General features: G+C 39.7%; 4 protein-coding genes across 7 annotated transcripts; 1 reads left to right on the top strand and 3 right to left on the bottom strand.

Annotated features, from left to right (window-relative positions):
- Window positions 1-865: 865 nt before the first annotated feature.
- On the bottom strand, window positions 866-10,381 carry ctdnep1 (CTD nuclear envelope phosphatase 1). The gene is made up of 8 exons (XM_004079793.4): window positions 9,633-10,381; window positions 6,516-6,582; window positions 4,962-5,080; window positions 4,802-4,873; window positions 4,613-4,729; window positions 4,418-4,529; window positions 2,677-2,761; window positions 866-1,969 (listed from the first exon to the last, which is right to left on the bottom strand). The coding sequence occupies exons 1-8, from the start codon at window positions 9,735-9,737 to the stop codon at window positions 1,909-1,911; spliced, it is 738 nt and encodes a 245-aa protein (XP_004079841.1). The 5' UTR covers window positions 9,738-10,381; the 3' UTR covers window positions 866-1,908.
- Window positions 10,382-11,210: 829 nt separating this feature from the next.
- On the bottom strand, window positions 11,211-15,614 carry elp5 (elongator acetyltransferase complex subunit 5). Of its 3 annotated transcripts, none has more exons than XM_020711645.2 (9): window positions 15,473-15,614; window positions 13,605-13,671; window positions 13,447-13,507; window positions 13,267-13,347; window positions 12,978-13,189; window positions 12,662-12,837; window positions 11,945-12,037; window positions 11,745-11,845; window positions 11,211-11,350 (listed from the first exon to the last, which is right to left on the bottom strand). In XM_020711645.2, exons 2-9 carry the CDS (start codon window positions 13,657-13,659, stop codon window positions 11,242-11,244), a joined length of 888 nt encoding a protein of 295 aa, XP_020567304.1. In that variant the 5' UTR covers window positions 13,660-13,671; window positions 15,473-15,614; the 3' UTR covers window positions 11,211-11,241. The 3 variants fall into 3 exon arrangements, with proteins under 3 accessions (XP_020567304.1, XP_020567305.1, XP_004079839.2); XM_020711646.2 differs by lacking the exon at window positions 15,473-15,614 and adding an exon at window positions 15,205-15,434; XM_004079791.3 differs by lacking the exon at window positions 15,473-15,614 and adding an exon at window positions 13,896-14,014.
- Window positions 14,104-18,784, top strand: phf23 (PHD finger protein 23). 2 transcript variants are annotated; one of them, XM_023965829.1, is made up of 5 exons: window positions 14,104-14,609; window positions 15,789-15,820; window positions 15,930-16,022; window positions 16,583-17,204; window positions 17,303-18,784. In XM_023965829.1, exons 1-5 carry the CDS (start codon window positions 14,582-14,584, stop codon window positions 17,494-17,496), a joined length of 969 nt encoding a protein of 322 aa, XP_023821597.1. In that variant the 5' UTR covers window positions 14,104-14,581; the 3' UTR covers window positions 17,497-18,784. The 2 variants fall into 2 exon arrangements, with proteins under 2 accessions (XP_023821597.1, XP_023821596.1); XM_023965828.1 differs by having other exon boundaries at window positions 14,109-14,609; window positions 15,741-15,820.
- On the bottom strand, window positions 18,308-20,231 carry LOC105356405. The gene is made up of 4 exons (XM_011487481.2): window positions 20,101-20,231; window positions 19,690-19,782; window positions 19,386-19,603; window positions 18,308-19,250 (listed from the first exon to the last, which is right to left on the bottom strand). Exons 1-4 carry the CDS (start codon window positions 20,101-20,103, stop codon window positions 19,178-19,180), a joined length of 387 nt encoding a protein of 128 aa, XP_011485783.1. The 5' UTR covers window positions 20,104-20,231; the 3' UTR covers window positions 18,308-19,177.
- Between the last annotated feature and the right edge of the window lie 2,534 nt (window positions 20,232-22,765).

Genomic DNA, 22,765 nt, shown 5'->3' with positions numbered 1-22,765 from the left:
TCAAAAATCTGTCCTAATGTTGTATTTTGACTTGTGAAACTTTCCTTCAACTGTTTGTGAAAAAGTTGAACAAAGTTTATAATAATAGTAATAAGCTATTTTATTTTAAAGCTCCTTTCTTGCCACTACAGAAATAATAAAATCAGACAACGGATGGATGGGCAATCGTAGTTGAAACGCAGAATTAAAGATAATTAATGAGTCAGTGATACGGAGGTCCAGGGGGAGAGAGTTCCATAGTTGGGGGGGGCCGATTGGCTAAAGGCTCTGGTCCCCATGGTGACCAGTCGAATGGGGGGTACGGAGCGCTGCAGGGAAGAAGATCAGAGAGAGCGGGAGGGAGTGTAGATATGGAAAAGATCAAATAGACAAAGTGATAGATACGTTTGAGGTAGTTTACAGTTACCCCCCCCCCCCACACATATGACTTTGGGGCTGTAGGCTGCAGACCCCTTTGAATACAATTTTCAGTTTTCTTCTATTCTGTGTTATTCTAGGCACTTTAACATTGGGAGTTGGGTCATCTAGACCCACTAGACAGTACTCTGAACCTTTTTTCTTCTATGATTTGTGATCTTCACTGGTGTCCATGGATTACATGAAATCTTTCCACCTTTATCCACCTTTGTCATTGTAGGGAGAACACGTCAAAGTAAGGGTGGGGTCATCTAAGATAGCACAAGGGTTACAGAACGAAAAACAAAGTCACCTGTAAGTACTAATTCTACCACAAGGTGGCGGATTGTTGCAGAACTCCAGATCCTGAGCTTAGTGATTCATTTTTTTGTTGTTGCAAAATTTGGCTAAAGTATGAAAAAAAAATCTGTTCTCTTAAAAACAAAAAAAAGAAGCGGAACAATAAAAGGTCGATACTGACAAGTGTTTTATTAGTAACACAGACATGGAGACAGAGCTGATAAGAATCTGCTGTGAGCTTTGATGAGACCAACATTGTTCAGAAGGCATTTAAAGATACAGGATTAAACCCATATAGTTAAGAGGGGATGGGGTTAAAAAAACTGTAAAGATTGTGAATTTAAATCAAATTGCAAACTGCAACAAAAAAATAAAATGAGGAGAATTAAGTGCAATTCCTATTATAACAAACCAGGATGGCTTCAAATGACCAAGGTGGAGAGCATTATGTGCAGAATTCATTCTATTATATATCATGGAAATAGAAACAATCAGATATGGAAAGGCGGCATGGCAGTCCCCAAACCGTTACGAGCCACTCCTTTTTCTTTTTCTTTTCTGGCTCTTACAACTTTAAAGTCTTCATCTGGGGGGAAAAAATGTGTCCTTAAAAATATGTTTCTTGAAAGTAAAGATCAGTTAAATTATTTAAATCAATCCATACTTGATGGGAAGAAAAAACAAGTACCAATCAGTGAAGTAAAAATTTGATTGAATGAAGGAGCAGTTTTTCCATTTCCTCCAAGAAGTTCTGCTGAGCTGCATCGACGGTGGAGAGGAGGAAGAATTCCGGGTGTAGAATTGTCTAGTGTCTCTCTGATGATCCTCCGTCTGCCCCGTCAGTCCTCCAAAATGTCCAAAAATGCTGAACGGACCCAGCAGGCATACTCACACAAACAGGCTCACTCACCTCCATACGCAGTCAGTATCAGGAGCGATAAGGCAGAGACTCCATTTGTTTTTGAAAAAGAAAAATAATACAAATAAAGATTCAAGAAAGGAAAAAAAAAAAAGCTGGCTTCCCCCTCCCAACCCAGTAGTTTGTTTGTTTTTTATTTCTGTGATCCCGTTATTGTTCGTTCCGAGTGAATGTCCCTTCTGAGAGGCTCAGAGAGGACGGGCGGGAGGCCTGGGCGGGGATGGAGGGCAGGTTGGAGGCCAGCAGAGAGGAAGACGCTGGTCAACACGACCGGTTCCCCTCGGTTCAGCCAATCACCAAAGCCGGTGCTGATGGAGGTTTCGACTGAGGACGGAGCGGACGTCAGCGGTGAACCTGAGGCCGAGAACAAGACAAGTCTGGCTCTTCAGACGGCAAAACAAAAGCTCATAAATTCCTTAAAAGACCCACTCGGATGACAAAATGGGGTTTTTAACATCTTCTTGTAGCATTTTCTGATGATGGAGGACATATAGAAGGAAAATTAAGCTTAAAGTTGCATTTGAGTGAGTCGTATATCAGAGGCAGAGGAAAACATGCCATTTAAAAAAGATCAAGAAAAAAACGCTCCTGTGAGTTAGCAGGAGAGCGTACATGCAAATGAATGACGGGAAGTGGGGGCGGGCTTACTCTGCCTACAACTCAGAGGTGAATTATGTCCACTTTTATTTTAAATTTTGTCTAAAAACAGCGGAATCTTAATCAAAAGACCACTGAGGACGCTTAGAAAATGGAGGAAAAAGAGGATCGGAGTTGGACTTTAAGGAGAATATATTTCACTTTCATTAAGAGAAAACTGTGAAAAAAGGATTGAATTTTTTATTTTCAGACAGTCAACAAATATTTGGATTCCTTTTGCAAAACAACAAAAAACCCTAAAAGGGATATTATACAGTATTTATACAAATAAATACTGTATAAATAGTAATAACTCCAATCACACTTTATCTGTGAAACTGAAACGGTTTAATAAGTGTAATAAAGCCTTTAAAGTCAGTAAACATGGAGTGTTTGCTTTGTAAACAAGCTCCCAGTCCCGTTACCTTAGTGCATCCAGCATAGGCAGCAAATTAAGAAGCGCTGTGTCACTAGGGTCACTAAACCAGGACTTGATGGGAATTGCATTGTCTGAAAGAGAGAAGAGAAGAAAGGAATCACTGCTTGTGGTGAGAAGCATTGCCTTTAAATCCACTCCTGGCTTCTAAAGTTCATCTGTTTCATCATAAAGCTCCATTGATTTTGTGTAGATTACTGACAAAACAGAACATCAATAGTTTATTAGTTAGTATTTTTGCTATACTTCATTCTTACAGGAATTAAGATATGTTCCTTAAAAAAAAAAAATCTGTATTTTGTTTTTTTTTTGTGAAAATTATCACCATGTATGTGGCTGTGTGTGTAATGTGGAAATACGTTTGTCGTTTAGTTTATTTGTATGAATATTTGCCACATTTACATGTTTCAGATGAATAAACTCATTGAAACAATAGACAAGCGTCTGTAAACACAGGTTACTGTTTTGAAATAAAGGTTTTGATTATCCAGAGGACAAAAAGCTCCAGTAAATCTCATCAAGCAGCCACAACGGAGGGATTTAAAAACCTGAAACTCCTGAAGAGGAAACTTAAAGGTCTTCATTTTCATATCGGTGAGGTTTTTGACTTTTGACATCAGCATGATTCTTTCTATTTTATAATGAATTGGACAGCAACAATAAATAATTCATGCTAGATCTTTGCTGGTCTTTTTTTTTATCCCTCGGTCTTTCTCAATCCAACCCCTCATTTATTCATTTTACCTTCATGAATAGTTAGATTGAACAATATTGCATAAATGCACTAAAAACCTAAGTACATTTCATCATAAAAACAAAGAAGTAACTGATCTTCAAAGAAATAAACTGCAATGTTCCCTCGCTATATCCCAGTTCACCTTTTGCAGTCTCGCCATTCTAAGGTTTTTTGTGTGTAATTTGGCTTGTTCATTTTTATTTTTTACAGCACATTGTGTTCTGCGTCCTGATTGGCTGTAGATCTCGTCTATCAAACAACTTCCTTTGTACTTTGTTTCTGGTACCAAATGTGTTCATTTTGCCAAATCTACACAAATCTAGTTTTTTTTAATTCTATAATAATGGCCTTGATTTTCTATGAGCAGTTGAACTTTGAGAAGTTAAACAAGTCAGAAAAGGGTGAAAATATTCACGAGAAAAGTGTGTAAAGTGTGCAGTGAGGAGCCCTAAAACATTTCTAATCTTTCACAGATTTCCTCTACCGCAGGTTTTTTTTTAAAATATCCAACTCCTGCCACAAACGAGGGAACAATTTATTATTCAGAGGTGAAATTATGACAAAAATATTAAGATAAATAGGTGAAATGCTGCATTTTAAAGCAGATAGTCTAATGTTTTCAGCAGTAAAATGTTTTTCCGTTAATAAAAACAAAAAAGTTATAAATCTTAAATAAGCGTAATAAATGGAAACAGATCAATCAAATTACATTGTGTAAAAAGGACAGAGAATAGGATTTATCTTCCTTTTTCTGTTTTTGTATTCATTTGTCTAAAGTTCTTTATGCGCTGCTGCTTCCTCAATTCAGCTGAAAGTCGATGTTTTGTTGCTCATGGGATTTGAGTTCAGGTGTGGCTAATAATACAACAGGTGTGTTTGTCTAAAATGAGTCAAAACAGATTTTTTATTGTTTTTCTTTTCTTTTTTTATACATGAATTTTGTTCCATGTGGTTTACATTTTCTTTAGAAAACAAAATAAAGCTTTGTCCTTACCTGGATGGCTTCGATAAGCACCAGGCGAGTTGTCCAGGATTACAATACTAGACAGGTCATCGTGTACTACAGACAGATCTTTAATATAACTACCTAAGTCCAGCGTACAGTGCTGTCAGAAGAAAAGAAATCGCACAAAGAGTCAACGTCGGTGGGAATAAAAAGCTGACTGGGGTTGAGGGTTTAAAGCCCCACCTGTCTGTAGTATCTGCGTTTTAGGATGTTCCTGTTGTTGTCCAGCTTGTCGGCCACGGCTGAACCGTAGATCTCCATACTGGCTGTGAAAACCACCAGCTCGTACCACTGGCTCACCTGTGGACACAATCGGCAGCCGTTTCCAGCTATTCTTCCTGTCTAACACAACTCAGGCAGGACTAGACATACCACTTCTAAAAAGAAGTCCACGTGCGGCCTTTTATGTACAAAGAATCTGACTGGATGTTTGTCGATGACAACCTGAGAGGAAGAGCAAACAAAAGAGGTCAGATCATCGACAGAAAGCAAAGAAACAAAAGCAGGTGAGTTCATGTGGGAGTGTCCGTACTTTGAGGATAAAGTCTGGAGGCGTGCCGGGCCTCACTGTAGGCCTCAGAACCCCATCGTGGTGAGAATGGATCAGCGTCTCGTCCAAGTCCAGAACCAGAATCTTCCTTTTTACTGCATCTGGTTTAAGAGACAAAGTGGATACACTCAACGAAAGCTGAATTTAAGAACAGAACGCACATGCAGAAAAAGGAATTAGACTGGTGTGACACCCGGATGTTGTACGGACGCTGTCAGCAGAACTAATGGGGCTGTGAGTGAAGGCCGTGGTCATTCGCTCGGGTTCGGCTCTTCAGCTCTAGTTAGGCGTCAAAGAAGCAAATGAAGCAGGTCAAGAGTCAGCGATGCCTGAGGTCTACTGACAGAAGTTCATTCACACACACATGGTAATGGAAGGCCAGCATCTCCACCCACATACTAACATATTTTAAAGGCCCACTTCAATCCTCTTTTGATCTGTTTTCTGTTCTTTTTTTTTTTTCCAATATTATGATTCTATTGTTTCGGCCACACAAACCGAAAAGAACTAGTCCTTTTCAAAGATGTAGTTTCTGCAGAGCGGGAGGAGTTCATTAGAAATTCACCTCTGAGTTGTGGGCGGGACAATTAGGATGGAGTGCTTTCCTGCCATTTATACCCCTCCCCCCCAAAAAAAAAAATCAAAACAAAAGACCTATTAGCGGTGCAACAAAAATGGCGAGCAGTGTTGGAGATGTCCAGACGTACGATTTTGAGCCAGATGCCCGCTGAGACGAGGAAAACTGATACGTACGTGGATCTGAGAGCTTTCTGTTTACATGCTCTCCCACTGGCGTACAGATTTGCAATCTTTAGCTTAATTTCTTTAGACATGTCCTCCATCACAAGAAAAAAATGCCACAAGAACATGTTAAAAACACAATTTTCATTTGTGTTTTTCTTCAACCCTTGAAGGTTTCCATAGCAACTTATAAACATCAATTGCTACAATTTGGTCTCGTTTTTGTTTACAAATGGACTGAAGTATCTTGGGAAACACTGCAAGGCTAAAGATCAACATCTCCCATCAAGTGAATATAATCTTTTCTTTCTCTTGTCACTCAATATTTTCAGCTGAAATGACGCAGGAACAGATTCTGAGCGATCTTTGCTTTTGACCAGACAACCCAAACCTTCATTTAACGGATGACAAACATCCGTTCAGGCGCTTGATCGGCTGAGAAAGCACAGACGTGAACTGAAGTTTGTTTTTAGCTGGTAGTTTTAACAGGTCAAGGTGTAAATTATCTGGGGGGGGGTCCCTCATGAGGAGAAAATAAATTGTGTGAAAACGGCTGGGCTTGAACTTTGTGGTGAAGGAAGTGGTGAGTGTTTCTGAGCAGCTTTGTCTGCGAAAAAGGCTCTTTCTGTAGCACCACCGGCAGTTCCTTCTTGTTGATTCGGTTCATCACTGCAAAGCTGCGGGCGTCAGCATGTGTGTTGTGAAAGAAGCAAACAAAACGGAGACACAAGAAGCTTCGTCCTCCGACGGCGTCAAAAGCTGTTCCACATGAGAAAAAAACCCTGGCGTACTCACTTAGTCTGTTTCTGGAGATGGGGGACAGGGGCAAAGTGTCGTATCGCACCGTCTGATACTGGATTATCTGAAAATGTAAATACAAAATACAAGATTGAATGTGAAAATATAAAAAACAATGAGGTCATTTGGGTAAAAAAATGTATCCCACATTTAAATATGTGCATCAATGTTTGCTTGGAAGATGCCGTCTGGTGGTTTCCACCATAAACTTCTTAAAAAAATGCATTACTATTATTGTTGCTTTTATTTTGAAAAGATTAGTAGTGGAAGCCCACGGATGCTCATTCTGAATTTAGAGCAGTGGAACTTGATTCGCTTTTACAGCCCTTATTTTTTATTTACAGCTGTAAATAAGAGAAAGTAGGTCATAAATGAGAAGAAACATCATCCAAGAGTGAACGTTGGTTTAATTCCGGCTCCAACTACAGTGAGGAGCCTTCCAAGTGCTGCTCCTGCTCAGGGGCTCTGCACTTTTCCCTCACAGGGGCTATTTTTACCCCCCCTCCAGCTGTCAGTGGGTGTCAGCGGGGCACTCACAGACAGGAAGACTTGCAAGGGTGACTTTGACTGAACTGCTTGGGACCTTTTCCATGGGACGGGGCCTCCCCGTGGTGGTGCCCCCTCCCTTTTACTCGCTGCTGCCAGCCACGGCGAGCTTGGGGAAGCTTGCAGTGGCTGCAGCTGCTGGGCACCCCTGAGACTAAAACAGGAAATACATTCCTGCAGCATAAAGACGGGTAAAGTGGAGGTTACCTGCTTTATGTATCTGAAGCAGAGATAACACATTTATGGAAATGGATCTGCATTCAACAGCCTTTTCTTTTATCCATTTAACCCGCTAGTATCAATAAATAACAATTTTCCATCATTCATGATCGTTTTAACAAACTAAACGTTCTTGCCGTTGTGCCAAACTGCGATGGAGTATTAGGGTCACCATGACAGAAACAAAATAAATTAATTTACGCAAATAAAGTATGATAAATAAGTCGTAATTTTCTTTTAATAAAGTTGGTTGTGTAAGCGTCTGTTCACATTAAGTGAACCCGCCAGTGCAGCCATTTACCGGCAGGTTTTTTTATTACAGGCATCCATGTGCCATAATGCATTTGGACGTCTTTCCCGCCGGAATTCCACTCCTTGTGGGTCAAAATCATCTGAAGAGGTCCAGTGTCCTGCAGATTTTTTCAAATGTCCTTATAATAAAACAACGTTGACTCAGTAAAAGTCTCAGTGCTTCCTTATTATAAATAGCAATGCTGAAGTAACTGCGCACAATGCGCTCCAAGTCTCTCATACTGAAACACCTCATTGGTTCTTTTTTGTTATTATTATTAGTAAACAGCCTTTTGCCGCATAAATGTATGACTTTATTCTCATAAAATAATACTTTTTTAAGGCTCAATTTAAGGACTTTATTCTCGTAAATGCACACATTTTCCTCATATTTTAATAACTTTATTCTCATAAATGTATTTATTTTTATGCTGATGCTAATATTCTGTCGTACCAAACTTCATAGTATTTTTAAAAAATAAAGTATTAGATGCATAATCAGTACAGGCCCGTCTATTCTTGAATTAATCAATGAATTATTTAAATTTTAATCTGGCGAGGGAAATGAACAAGACCCTTTTATAACAGCAGAGTCGGTGACATTCATCAACAATTGTCTTCTCATTCATTAAGTGCTGATTGGGATCAGTGTCAGAGGAAGTCTGGGGGTTTTAATTAGAAGTTTAAAAAAAGATCATTTGATTTGAAAAAGAAGTCCTATACGTGAGTCATTTTCATGCTTTTGGTAGACCAAATAAAATGATTAGAGATCCTAAACAACAAAGCCAAACGAGTGACACAGAACAGTGGTGTCCGTGTGCTGACGTAATCCTCTCACTCCATCCATAGCATGGACTCCACTACAAAACTCACATAGCCAGTTGACAAAACTGCCACACAAACTGCAGACAAACCTACAACAGCGACTTGATTACGACACACGAGACACACCTCCAGGCTTTGTTTGCTTTAAAGGCAGCTTAAAGCAGACATTCACTCCGTTTTCACCACAAATACATTTCCCCTAAATACTTCTAGTTTGTCATACTAGTTGTTATGTTTATGATAGAACTTAGACGGATGTTTCTGGGCTTCAGTTAACCGGTCATCTTTTGATCTACTGTAAAAGTCTTCCCAGGGGTCTTTTAATTATGACTGTGCTGATTTTAGCCCAAATAAAGACAGTGTGCAGAGCGGCAGTAGTTCATTAGAAATTCACCACCGAGTTGTGAGGGGAAGTGTTGGTGTGCGCTAAGCCCGCTCCTACTTCCCGTCATCCATTTGTTTACACGCTCTCCCGCTAGCTTACAGCCCATCACAACCGCTACCTAGCATTGAGCGATGGAACAAAAATGATATCAGAACTACCCAGTGTACGGTTTTGAGCCGGATACCTGCTCAGACAACGAAAACAGAGACGTACAATCTATATACGTCTACAAGTGGATACATCAGAACAGAGCAAAGCAGTGAAATTGTGGCTAATCAGCTCCTGATTCACCATTTGAATAAAGAAATACCCGGAATTTTTAAGCTTAATTTATTTTATACATGTCCTCCATGTGAAAAATGCCACAAGAACAGGTCAAAAGCACAATTCTCATAGGAGTGGGTCTTTAGATCTATAAAAAAAAGTCCATAAAGACTAAGGGCGGTTGTAAACTAAGGGATAAAAAATAATCTACACTTCTGATCTAATATAATGCTTCCTAACTAAGGTTTTATTAATTATTTAAAAATAACATTGTATTTTGTAGTTTAAATGCTTACTTAGTAAACTCAAAGGTAGTTGCTTATTTTTTCAAAAAGGCTGAATATTTATAAGGAATCAACACTGGTTTTTGTTTATGTCTTAATTTTGATGGACTTGCAGTTGCAAACACTTAACCATTTAAGACTCGACCTCGTAAAGTATCACCTTTACAATAGCACTGACATTGTATTACAGTATGAAAAGGGCTTTTTAAATAAAGAACGTTTTGATTTGAACAGGAGGGAGCCTGTATTAAGCGCTAAAAGTCTTTGAGGCAAATAAACGTCACTTTGTCAGTCTCTTACCGTTCGTAGGTGCTTCCTGAGGATGTACATGAAGAAGCCCCATATTCTGGACGTAACACTGAGGAAAGTGCGGATGCCGAGAAGACACTGCCGGGTCTTCAGCATGTTGATGAGCACGCAAAGACCCCACGGCGGGTCAATTTCCAGTTGATTAAAAAGAAAACGTGTTATCTGTGCACAGAAGGGACTAACTAGCTGCGTTTCTCTTTAGCGACAGCCGCCAAACCAGCTACTTCAATATATATATATATATATATATATATCAATCAGGAAGAGGCCGAAGCAAACGTGTGTGACTGAGTTCCTCGCTCTGCACGGTTGTGGCTCGTTTAGCACGGACCGAATGGCACTCGCATTGTAACGTAAACAGGCCAACTTGGAGGGGGAGAAAGTAAAAGCCGCTGCATGGACCTTTAGCACGTAGCTTCTTGACAGAGTAGCCTCTCAAAGCTGTACACTAACCGCCGCTAGCTTGATAGCTACAAGGCTACAGCTAGCTCGACAGGGTGACCACCTTGAACCCTGGACAAAAATACCCCCAAAAAACTGTGCGGACGTTCGTTGACAGGCACCGGCTCAATGTGACTTCGACCTGGCCGGCACCAGAGGAGGGACGACTGTGCAAAAGTTCCGTAAAGTCCGACCAGTCTGGCTAGAATCAGTTTGTAGTCCAGTTGAAATCCGGAATGAATCTGCGAGCCGCCATCGCCGCCTTGCCGTCACTTCCGCAACGGTCTAGTTGGTCGCGCGCAGGCACGTCCACGTGGAAAAAACACAAACAGGCGTGTACGAGCACGTGCATGCTCCCACAGTGTTAGAAAAAAAACTGTCACAGCTTCTAGTTTGTTCTCTGTCGCCTTAACTAACCCTTACCCGGAAAGGAGCATTTAAGACAGGTTGCTGCACCTTCAAAGAATAGCCATTTGAGACTTGTTCAGAAATATATTTAATACAAAGGTTTATGTGAATATAATATAGTCGAACTAAAACTGTCAAATACGTTTTTGGCAAATGCAGCTTTTTCATATATTTCTATAAAAATTGTGAACTACAAGATAAGTTAAAATTATTTTTTTATAATAAAATTCATCAATAATGAATTTAGATAAAAAACATTGCAAAATGAATTAAAACAAATATTTCCCAAAATATTTTGTGTTCTGCTATGTTACATGGCTTGATTTGCTGGGAGCTTTAAGATAAGACCAGATTTACAGAAATTAAAACAATAAAACCTAACAAAAAATAAACAATTAAAACATATTTTTTCCTAAAACAATGTATTTTTGGATGAAGATGACTTAATTGGCTGAGAACATTAAATATATGAATAGCCTGAAACAAATAAATTAATTATCAAACTTATTAATTAAAAAACATTTTTTAAAGAAGATTTTTTTTCTTCAAAAAATATTTTCTTTTTTGTCATTTTAAGATGACTTAATTTGTTGGGTGCTTTAAGAGTTGACTCGCGTTTAACAAATAAGTAATAAAAAACCCAATCGAAGTATTTGAAATACTTTTCATAGAATATCAATCCACTCATTCCTAATCGTACTAAGCATTAACAACATAAAAGACTGATATCTTTGGGTTTTATTCTTTGAACTCAAACATCAAGATCGTCATCAGGATCCTCCTGGTCGTAGTCGTCGCTTGCATCAGGCTCATACAGAATTTTTCCGGACCCTGGGCCGGAGTGAAGCAGAGCGGTTTTCCTGCACAAAAGTACAAAATGATTTTAAAAAAATATTTCAAATATTAGTACCCAAACATCTCCATAAGATTTGCCAGATTAGGCACGATAAGTGCCTCAACAAACAAGCCCCTAAACAAGAACGTTCTTAAAAAGTCACTTTATAAACATTTATTGAACTGGGGATCTAAAAAAATGAAGAAAAAACATCCAGAAAGCGTAAGAAAGTTAAGCTTTTTATAAATAAAGTTTGATTAAATTTTTATATGGAATTTGAATCCGAATTTCCTGTTTTGTATGCACAATACAATTATGATCCTCTCAAAGTGTTTAAAAAACACAAGTCAGGGTTAGAAATATAAATAAATTTTAAATGTAAATAATAATAAAAAATCTAAAATATATAAAGGTCATACTTCTCTTTGCTGAAGACAAAAGGTAGTGCAAGCTTCTCCTTGGCTTCACGCTCTGCATCAGTCAGTCGAAGATTGAATGTTAAGTTAGCTGTTGGATCCACCTTTTAAAAACAAAAGTAAGAACCTTTTTAGCTCTGTTGTATTCTCGTACCCTCACTGTAATCATGTAAAAATAATACTATTATTTGTCTTTAATAAACCTGTTCTTCTGTGGTGCTTCGTTTGTGCCCAGGATTGGTAGGTTTGCTCAGGACAGTGACTGTCAGATCTTTTCTGATGCTGAATATCTGCTCCTGCAAATGCAAAAACAAAAGTAATTAAATCAAGTCTATCATGGTGGAGAAAAGCAAAGAAAATGTAAAAACCCACTCTGACCATCTTTTGATCTATTTCAGAGGTGTTCCCAGTGGTCTTTTAATCATAATTACGCTGTTTTAGCCAAAATAAAAAAATAAAAATTGTCATTTTCTATGATGTAGTTTCTGCAGAGCAGGAAGAGCTCCCTAGAAATTCGCCTCCGAGTTGTGGAGTAACCCCCAACCTAAAATTACTGGTGCAAAGAAAATGGTGAGCAATATTGGAGCTATCCAGCCATACAGCTTTGAAGCAGATTCCAGCTCAAATGAGGAAAACAAAGACGCATATGGATCTTTTTGCCCGCAGGTGGAGCCATCAGAATGGAGCGGAGCAAGGAGCTTGTAGCAGCAGTGCCACAGCTACAAGCTTTTTCTAACTGCATTTTTTCATCTGCTCCTGATTAACAACGATTTTAATTAAAAAAAAAAAAAAAGTAATTTTAAGCTTAATTTTCTTTCTATATGTCCTCCACCATCACAAAAATGCCACAAGAGCATGTTAAAAACACCAAAAACATGATTTTCATAAGAGTGTTTAAGTGCAGTGTTAATGTGGCTTACATCTTGCGTAACCTTCCCCGATTTTGAGCGTTTTGTTATTTTTGCCAGTGCTTCTTCCCCCTTTGTTCCAGGCTCCACAGTAATAACTGAAGTGGCCAAGCGGCAGACACTTCCCACAATGCCCCTTGAATGCATGTCTTCATGAAGCAAGCCTATAATAGTTCTTACAGCTCCCCCTAATGATAAACACAGAAACAAACAAAATAAAAATACACAGAACACAATGAAATAACTTTAAGTGTATAAATAAAGCACTGAGATTGTATTACGTTTTCAGTATGAAACTTGAAATTAGATGAAGAAACTTTATTATCACCTTTTTTGAGTTGTTGCAGTGTGTGGCAGACAGCAGTTGGACTAATATGCCTCAAAACCCATGAAAGAGAATCAATCACTAATGTAGCTGGTTTGGATGGTGCCGTTTGTTTTAACAGCTCTGTGAGTCTGGACGAGCTGAACTGGTGGACTGTGAAAGGCGAGTTATCCGTCCACCCAAGAGGATCTGCATAAGCGTCGTGAAAGTGCAGCCTGAAAGGAGTTCATCCCAATTACAGTTCACTTTGGATCAACAGATAAAGCAACTCATTTATGTTTACAGAAATTACCTCTGAAAAACGAATGATTTCAGTCCTTCTTTCAGTTCTTCTTCGCTCACATCCAATCCAAGCACGTGTACCACCTCTTCCCTGGTGTTCAAATGATAAATAAATGTTTTTTTATTAGAATAAATAAATTGTAATTTAAATATGTTTTTGAGTAATAAAAGTAGTAATCTCTTAAGAGACCTGTTCAAGGCAGCATCAATGAAGCTCTTTAGGAGATGTCGTCCAGAGTAACTACATGAATCTGTTTAGGGATGTTTGTCATGTCAATGAATATAGATCTTACTTGCGAAGTATTATTCTTTACAAATAAATATTACTTCTATAAACATTGGTTTTACCTTGAATTAGCAGGAAACCTCCAACATCGGTGCCTTGTAAAAGCTCGGACAACATGGTGAAACTAGGCTACAAAGATGGAAAGGCAAATACAAAATACGAAGGGAAACGATTGTATAATCGTGTGTTTTTACACCATAAAAGAGCTACATCTTTCAGCTAAATAGCATGCTGGGGGATAAAGAAACGCCCCATCCCACACTTCCGCATTTTACCCTCGGTGCCTTATGGGAAATATAGTTTAAAACACACACTCTTGTTTTACATGAAAGTGGATGCCAAAGTATACTTACTGCATTTCCCAGCATGCAACACTGGAATGGTTTATGGCAGTTTAAGAAGGTTGATGTTAGATTGGATCAGCTTTGTCGACAAGCCCTGCCTACTTTAGCACTATCAACCAATCAGCGAACTAAACCGAACCTAGTCAGCCAATCACAGCAAAGGATCCCTCCCGCTACGTCCTACTCGGTGATCCAATCTACCAACAGCCCCCGAAAAGGTTTCTGCCGCGCACGAAGACCGTGCTGCTTAATAAAGCTCAAACTCAGGTCGTTTGTGTACCTTCGGGAAAGACTAGGAAACAATTACTACGTTTAAAGTTTTCGTTATGGATCCATTATCAGTGCTGGTTAATATTTGCTTTTCTTAGGATGCTTTTTAAACCACACGTCCAGATAAAAAAGGGGCTTAATTGCTATTTTCGTCGAACTAAAAAGACTGATTTGTTCTGATCCGACATCGGTGATCGTTTACGAATCCCCACCAAGGCAACACAACGACTGTCTGGGCCCTTTTGGATTATTTTCTTTGAAGAAGATTCTGCTTAGTCTTCCGCGCGTTGGGCAGTCTGTTGCTGAAGTTACCCGGCAATACGGTGCAGCCACGCTGGGAAGCATTCCCAGCGACGGCCGCTCTCTCTGGCTAGCTTACAGGCTGCTTCTGTTTCTTCGACCGAGGCCTTGGCGGTGAGGCGACAATGCTCGACATAATGTCTGATCACCAAGGTACATCTTTTAAAACATCTTTAATAATCTAATTTATTATCATTTGCAGCTCGATGGTGTTAGTTTTCGTCTTGTGGGCTTTAGCAAGCTTGTTGTTGTCTTGTGTAAGTTGTGAACGCTTCTGTTACGTTTCGTTGCGTATGCTTCAATATGGCATGGCTAGCCACCGATTGATGTTATTTTTCAGTTCTGCTGCATCGTTATAAATTATTAAGTTAGGTTGTCGTGTTAATCTAACGTTACAACTGCGTTCAGTTAGCTTACTTTTTTTTAGCTTACGCGCCGAATCACCTTGCTAACGTTTCTAAGTAAATACTCTTAATGTAGTAGACAGCTGGTCAAACCCCATGTATTTGATCGGCTTTAAAACAAAATTAACAACCAGCGTGGCGCAGAATGGTTAGATTTGATACGGTTCAAACATCGTAACTGACGAATCCGACACGCCCGATGAAATGTTAGCATCATCTCGCTAATACGGAGCTAGCCGCTTCTCATAACCTGGGGCTCCCATTTCCATTTCAAGAAAGCCCACTCGATGAATTAGTTGCTGAATGATGAGTTGTAATCACAACTCTTCTCCCTCAATAATTACCTTCGGCCACTAGCGTTGTAACACTTTAAATTACATAGTCCGATTATGATTACCGCTCAGCTCAAAACGTTGCTATTGCAAGCTGCTTAAATTGTGGCTAGCTTCGCCTTTAAATGTCAGCTAACTTATAGCAAAGTAAGAAGAAAACACTTTCAGGTAGTTTAGTGAAACCAAACTTCGATGCACATGTTTATAGTTGACGTATAACATTTATAAATTCATTTAGCTTCACGGTTGGCTTTTAAAATAATTATATATATGTTTTTACCTTTCCTTTGCAGTACGAATTAAGCTAGCACATTAGCCAATGTTAACACACATCATATTTCGCTGCACCTGCTTAGGAAAATCTCAAGTTATATCAATTCTAGTTGAGAAAAGTAACGTTATTGACTCAAATGATGCCGAAAAAAAACGACCTCGGCCTGTATTGGTAAGCTAGCATTAGCATTAGCCCACCTCGCTTTAGTTTTATCACTCGAACTTGAGCATCAGCAAATCATGAAGGTGTTTGACGAAAATGTTTAACTTTTCAGAACAAGACGCCGTGACTAACTTGGTGCTGTTTATTTTTTCTCAACCAGATTCTCTTTTGACATGCAAAACAGAACCTCTGGTGAGTGTATACGTTTTGTGTGTGTGTGGTGTTGGTTTGTGTCACTGTTGTTGTCCAGGCTCGTGTAGCTAAGCTTTACTTCCTCTAACAAAGCTTTATGCTTTTTTAGCCCCCGGAGAAGAAAAAGAGAACCGTGGAGGACTTTAATAAGTTCTGCAGCTTTGTCCTGGCTTATGCTGGGTACATCCCAAGCCCCAAAGAGGTAAGTTAAAAAAAAAGAAGCTCAAACCCACCTGATTGTTTTTTTGTGTGGTGTTTTTGACATGTTCTTGTGACATTCTTGATCTATATTAAGAAAATTAGGCTTAAAATTTCATTTCTTAGTATTTCTTTTTATTCAAATCGTCGTGAATCAAGAGCAGATGGAAGAAAAGTATTTATAGTCTTTATAGTCATTTATAGTGCAGCCAGATGGATGATGGGAAGTAGGGCTGGACTTACCCCGCGCCTTTCATTACTATTTTGTGCCCTGTATAGGACATTTGCCATTTTGTAGAGCGCTCTGAATGTACAAAACTAAAATCGAGTGGCCTCAAAATTTCCCAGACGTCTCTGTGAAAAATCAACGTGCATCGATGCTCATTAGATTGGCGAATGTAGACAACAATGCATTACGTTTAAACAATTTTAAAATAACGTTATATTTGAACATTGCAAAGAAGCAAAAAAGTAACAAAACTGATGCTATTTTGGTAAATATTTGTTGGGATATTTAATTACTGCCATGAAGAATTGGATAAATGGGGTTTTGTCTACTTGTAGGAAAGTTCCTGGTCCCCAACTTCATCCAGCTCCGCCCACAGTTCCGGACTGTCAGCAGATGGAGGCGTTGGAGGCAGCAGTTCGATGAGCAACACATGGGGCGACGGCACCTCTGACATTCACACCATCCACACGTTTGTGCGCAAAGCCCGAGCAAACAAGGGGAAGAACATCCCCCGCATGCACTCTGATAGCACGCTGCTGGATAAGATGCGCCTTAAGGACTCCCTGTACGAGAGCCAGGTCAGCGCAAAGGGGGAGCGCAAGAAGGACAAAAAGCTGAAGAAGCTGTCGCTGGGTTCGTCCACGACGACAGCGGCAGACAGTGGCAGCAGCGAGAGCGAGAAAAGGGCCCGCATCAAACGCAGCAAGAACTCCTCAAAGCAGCCAAAAGTCAAGAAGCTCAAAAGCTCGGCGGCTCAAAGCGAGACGGACTCTGAGGAAAAGACTACGCACTCTGAGGGGCGCGTCGTCCGGGAGGAGTTCGCCACGCACGAGGGCTCCACCCCCACCGCACAGGGGCTGGGGAAGATGCAGGCGGACGAATCCACCAGGGAAGCAGAGATGAGCTCCAGTGAAGGCGAAACGTGGATCGCAGACGAAGACATTATGGTAGAGTCAGGTAAGACTCAGCACCGTCCTTCATTGAAAACGACCCGCCCGACTGCTATGTGGCGTCTATCACACCCCGGCCTTCTCACCTTTTTGTTTCCCCAACAGGCGACGATTCGTGGGACTTGATCACGTGTTACTGCGGGAAGCCGTTCGCCGGCCGGCCGATGATCGAGTGCAACCAGTGCGGCATTTGGGTGCATTTGTCGTGCGCGAAGATCAAAAAGTCAAACGTTCCCGACATCTTCTACTGCCAAAAGTGCAGAGACTTGCGGCGGTCGGGACACAAAAAAGACACATAAAGATGAAGAAACTTTCATTCGGAGACACAAAGAACTCCTGTTTTTGTTTTGTTTCCTTTACCCCCCCCCCCCACCCTGTTCTCTGACACCTACTAAACTCTGATGCCTACAGCCAAAACCGCCTGAACTATCTCAAGAGCATCACCAGTTGGTTTGAAACGTTTCCTTTGACAATCGCTACCATTATTTATCCCTGCCATCTTGTTTTGAATTTGTTTCTTTCCGACTGTGAAGTACTGCATAGAGGGGAACCGTACCGGGTATGAGTCCTTTTAAAAACATGTTACTCCAGCATCTCTTGTCCTGATTCGTAATGTATTGCACTGGTGATGTGCAAATGTTTTTAAAGCATTTCATCAAGGGGGGACAACTTGACTTGACACTCGTTCTCAGTTCGATCGCCATTTCTTCACCTCAAATCAATGCAAGGTTGACTCTGGAAGGCGGAGGTCCCGTTTTGTTCAGACTACGGCTCGATGGGCAGCTCGTGTTATTATTAATATTATAATAATTTCTTTTTGTGATTCTTTAACGTTTCTGTCGGTGGACTCCACTGAAGTTGTAAAGTTAAGGAGGTGATTAAATCCATGCATTGGTGTAGCTTAGTTTCAAGTTACACGTCAATAATTTCAGCGGTGCACTTTGATTTAAGAAAATAAATAAAATAAAAACAGTTTCTGCTTCATATAATTGGAGAATGGGAGCTACAGTTGATGCAAATCTCTACCTGGCTGCGTTTTTTTTGTTTTTGTTAAATCGTTGGGTTCATTAGTTATTTACCACGAGCATTTATTTTGAAAGGTCGTTGGACGTGTCAAGTCATTTTATACGAAAGGTTGCTGTTCGCAGTGTTTTTTTTTGTTGTTTTTCATTTCTAGCGCTGAGGTTCGTTGTAGAAAAAAGAAAAGGTGTTTTACATTTTCTTGTAAATTTCCGAACTTTCGGGTTTAGAGGTGCACCGCATGCCGGGAAGGATGAAGAGCTCGGCTGTACAGAAAAACAAACGTTGAGGCTACGTAGGCTGTGGCGTTCCTTTGCTTTATACCATGTGCTTTTTTGTTTTGTTTTCTTTCCTTCTTTTACGTTTTGTGGGAGAGTCCTTGCGAGTTTTCCGTAGCGGTTGCACTCCCCTGTACGAGTTCTGTGTACATATCCTTTTTTTTTTCTTTAACATCTGTACATATGTGAAAGTGAAGAGAGAATACCCAAGCAAATTCTATATTTTCTGCAGTCAGATATTGTTTTCTTTAATTGTAGCTTGAAAAATAAAATCCTTTGGAACCACAAACGTTGTATTTTTTTATTTTCATCAATAAAAGACATTTCATGTTGTCATTTATAAAAGAACCTGTTTGCACACTGAACTGTAATTTTCCTGTTTGACCTCTAGAGGGAGCCACTTGACACGAACCTCCATACAGCACACAGCCAAACAGCAATTGAACAATAAATACAGAAACATTGTTTTAAATGAATTTATACCATGGGTTTTTATATTTTCTGACAAATATAGCTGCTGTTTATGAATCTACAAAAGACAGTTTAGATGTTTGCTCTTCCAAAACCAATAAAGGCTGGTGTCGTTCAAACATTTCCCATGCTGTACATGCATAGTTATTTTTTGTGGCAATAAATGGATGTTTTGCATCAGAAAACGTGACAAGACTGACTAAAAAAGGATTCAGGCTGCATTTTGGTGTCGGAAACCTTTCATCTGAAAGCGTCCGATGGAATCCAGAGGGGCAACCTTCCTCCTGCACAGAAAAATCACAAAACGCCACTTTTTTTTATGTGTGCAAATTCTGCAGAACATAAATGTCACCAGCATCATCGTCTATACTTTTATTGGGATCCCTGCAATTTCTGAAAAATCTTTGTTGGGTGCTTACCTCTTTTCATTTGGTTTGTGGTTGTGGAGTTTCTGGTGTTGTTTCTGGTCTTGTCTCTGGACAGACGGGGATTCTGGCGGGGCAATGAAGCTCTCCGATAAGAGGGACCGGCCGTTCGCATCCCTGCTGACCTCGGCCATGTCTCCCACAGAAAGGTCACCCGTGTTGGCGGGGTGAGACAGGCGGGAAAAGCCCTCTTGGTCCACCCAGTGGATTTCCTGGACACACACAAAGAGGATCATCCAGCCGACTCCTGACTAGATGGATCAACGTCTGATGATGACAGAGCTTTGTAGACCCTTACCCGTTTTATTTTGGAGGGCAAAACAGCTGTGGATGTTTCCTCCAGTGAGAAGTAAAGAGCCAGGAAAGACAGAACACCTCTGGAATAATGCATCTGAGACGAGCAGGAGGACAGCCATCAATACAAACCCCTACTTTTCATCTCATTATGTGGTTTAACCCTTGTGCTATCTTTGATGACCCCACCCTTACATTGACATGTTCTTCCTACCATGACAAAGGTGGATAAAGGTGGAAAGATTTCATGTAATCCATGGACACCAGTGAAGATCACAAATCATTGAATAAAAAAAGGTTCAGCGCACTGTCTGGTGGGTCTAGATGACCCACCCCCCCAGCGTTTAAGTGCCTAGGATGGCACAAGGGTTAGCAGGGAAATGAACTTCCAAAAAAAAAAGAAGCCGGATCTTACCATAACTCTTCTCTTATCTCTTGATTTCTGTCCTCTGTGATTTTGGCAGCGACTGTGTGCCAGTGGTCAGACTGAGGGTATTTGAAGCCAGGCATCAAGGGGTGGGTTTTTAATGTGGGACTGTTTAGGCTAACAGTGTGTGCATGTGGGAATGGCATCAGACGCGCCAATTAAAGCTGTCGCCGTGCTGTCCAGCTTTGTCATGGTTTGTTTAAAGCGTATATCCACTCCTATGTACTGACAGCTTTGGACACACGTACATTCAGGCTCCAGTGAGGACAGATGGGGAGCTTGATAAGCCTTCTGTTTATGTTCTTGTCTTGGGGCACTTTTTCTTTTCCTATCCATTCATACAACAACACTGAATAAAATATATATGCAGATGATAATTTTAAGCTTTGATCAGACAATATGTATCTGATCAACCAAATATCAACCAAAATGTCCATTTGTGAAGTCTAATCTGCAGAAGGATGGCATTCGTGCGTAAAATAGAAATGTAATTTTGAACACGATTGATGTTTTTTCAGAGTTCAAGACTGGTTACGTCTATTATGCAACTACTGTGTGATGAGGCAGTGAGGTTCTTTTATTTGAAAACTGTTAAACAGAGACAGTTTGCAGATTTGCTGCAGAAGCAGACATGCATTTAGGAGTCTGCAACCTTTAACACTTAAATAGCTCATCGGGTCAATTTCTCACTGACTACAACCCAGAAGGAACCATAAAGTCTCACTTCACCATTTAGAAAGATAAAACACTGATTTGTGTTAATGTTATTGCTACTATTATGAGAAATTTTTATTTTGGTATCAATCAAACATAAACATAAAGAGAAAGTAGCCTTTTTTTTTAAAATGAAGTAGTTTATAACGTTTGACAGATGTTCAAACAACTTCCTTTCAAAATAAAAGACTTCCTGTGTCTAAATGTAGCAACTGTAGTAGTTGGTTGTGGATGTATGAATGAATGAATGAATGAATGAATGAATGAATGAATGAATGAATGAATGAATGAATGAATGAATGTATAATTTATAACGGACTCAAGGTCCAAAGAACAAGATCATAAAAAGAAATCAGAAAGGAATCAACATTCATAGAATAACATAGAAATGATAGGAAAATGCTAAGAACAATAAACATAAAAACCAAGTTATAACACCAATTACAAACTTAAAAAAGCTTTAAAAAGGCGTTCATACCAGTACCTCCAAACTGGGGACTGATATTTAAGAATGGTGTGGTGAGGGCTAGGATGATTGTATCCTCAGAGGCATTAAGACGTTTTATAAAACCATAAATAAAATGTCTTCAATCAGCCAGGAGAGTGTGAAGTGCACCAACAAACAGCTCACTAGCACTGCACCATCGTGGGGGGTTTAATAAAAGCCTCAGGGCATCATTATGAGCAACTCGTAACCTCTGCATGATAGTAGTCAATCCACATGTGTGGCGTGTTCAAAGCACTGCAGTAAGATTTGAATAAAAGAATTTTAGCATGAATAAAACCTGAGTGTTTGCCTCAGCATACAAAAGAGAATATTGTCTGCAGATATCATCATCATCAGTTATAATAACATGATTGAGATATTTAACTTAATGACAGAACTCATTACTACACAATTTAAAAGCAGGAAAACTCAATGTCCCATCAGCCTTAGTACAAATAAGAAAAGCACTATTATTAGCGTTACATAAAATGTCATCTTTAAAACCATAAAAGGAACAGACGTTGTAAACCGGAGCTGCTGGGGCTTAAAATCCACTAAATCATCTGCATACATCAAATGATTTACATTAAAACTCCCTATCCTGCATCCAGAATTACATGCATTCAATTCATGTAATGACATGTAATATCAGCAGTTTATTTGACGGTTTGTGGTGCATCTCTGCTGTAAAGTCCTAAATCTAACAAAGTAAGCAAATTAAGTGACCCTTGCTGTATTTTTTTTAACCATAGGTTCATAAATCCATGAAATTGTTCAAAGATAAAAAAAAAAAAGAAATCTACCCAATAATCCAGTGTTCCTTAAAACTGTTTAGTGAAACGTGTGTTCAGCTGTGAATTCATTGGAGAAAGTTTGAGTAACTCTACTTTATAAAATGTATTTATTTACTTATTTTTAAAACAATTTAATACCTCTTTTTTTGCACTTGTCATTTGTGCAACACTTCCATCCAGGTTGATTCCATCCACTGAACTGGAAATATGTGAAGCTGAGACACACTTCCAGCAGTTGGAAGTGTGCAGGCAGAGGCACGGCTGTGCATTTTCTTTATTGTCTTTTTCTTGTGCCTTTATTGGTTGAAATCATCCGATGAACCAGTTAATGTTCACCAAACTAACCCCCCCTCACCTCTTCTATTGGCCAGCTTTCCAACACACTTTAATTGTCCTGAAAAACAACTACTTACCATTAGTTTGCGTGTTGGGACAGTCATAAAGGAAGGATGGGATAGTTTACTTGGCTGCTGTGAAATTCTGCAGAAAAAAAGAGGAACTTTCTCTCCATGTGTGTTTTTTTTATGTGTGGTGGAAGTGAAAGGTCAAAAATGCATAATGTCCACAATCCAATGACATAAAAATGGTGAGCTACATTCAGTTACACCACATGAGTCTACGCCACATTCGTGTTTTTAGATCGCTGCTTTTGACTCAC

Source organism: Oryzias latipes, chromosome 18 (assembly GCF_002234675.1).
Source record: "Oryzias latipes chromosome 18, ASM223467v1".
NCBI lineage: Eukaryota > Metazoa > Chordata > Actinopteri > Beloniformes > Adrianichthyidae > Oryzias > Oryzias latipes.
Note: the sequence above shows the minus strand (reverse complement) of the source record. Positions and strands in the feature narration are given on the sequence as shown.

Coding starts and splice junctions, on each gene's coding strand:
- elp5 (XM_004079791.3), bottom strand. Junction 12,038..12,661: donor CGGGGAAGGTTACGCAAGAT/GTAAGCCACATT, acceptor TTGCATTTGCAG/GAGCAGATATTCAGCATCAG. Junction 11,351..11,744: donor TTTGTCTTCAGCAAAGAGAA/GTATGACCTTTA, acceptor ACTTTTGTGCAG/GAAAACCGCTCTGCTTCACT.
- LOC105356405 (XM_011487481.2), bottom strand. Junction 19,604..19,689: donor TGCCCTCCAAAATAAAACGG/GTAAGGGTCTAC, acceptor GTGTGTGTCCAG/GAAATCCACTGGGTGGACCA. Junction 19,251..19,385: donor CACAAACCAAATGAAAAGAG/GTAAGCACCCAA, acceptor TTTTCTGTGCAG/GAGGAAGGTTGCCCCTCTGG.
- ctdnep1 (XM_004079793.4), bottom strand. CDS start 9,737: ATGCTGAAGACCCGGCAGTGTCTTCTCGGCATCCGCACTTTCCTCAGT. Junction 4,874..4,961: donor CTCCAGACTTTATCCTCAAA/GTACGGACACTC, acceptor TCTTCCTCTCAG/GTTGTCATCGACAAACATCC. Junction 1,970..2,676: donor CCTATGCTGGATGCACTAAG/GTAACGGGACTG, acceptor TCTCGGCCTCAG/GTTCACCGCTGACGTCCGCT.
- phf23 (XM_023965828.1), top strand. CDS start 14,582: ATGCTCGACATAATGTCTGATCACCAAG. Junction 14,610..15,740: donor CATAATGTCTGATCACCAAG/GTACATCTTTTA, acceptor TTAACTTTTCAG/AACAAGACGCCGTGACTAAC. Junction 17,205..17,302: donor AGACATTATGGTAGAGTCAG/GTAAGACTCAGC, acceptor TTTCCCCAACAG/GCGACGATTCGTGGGACTTG.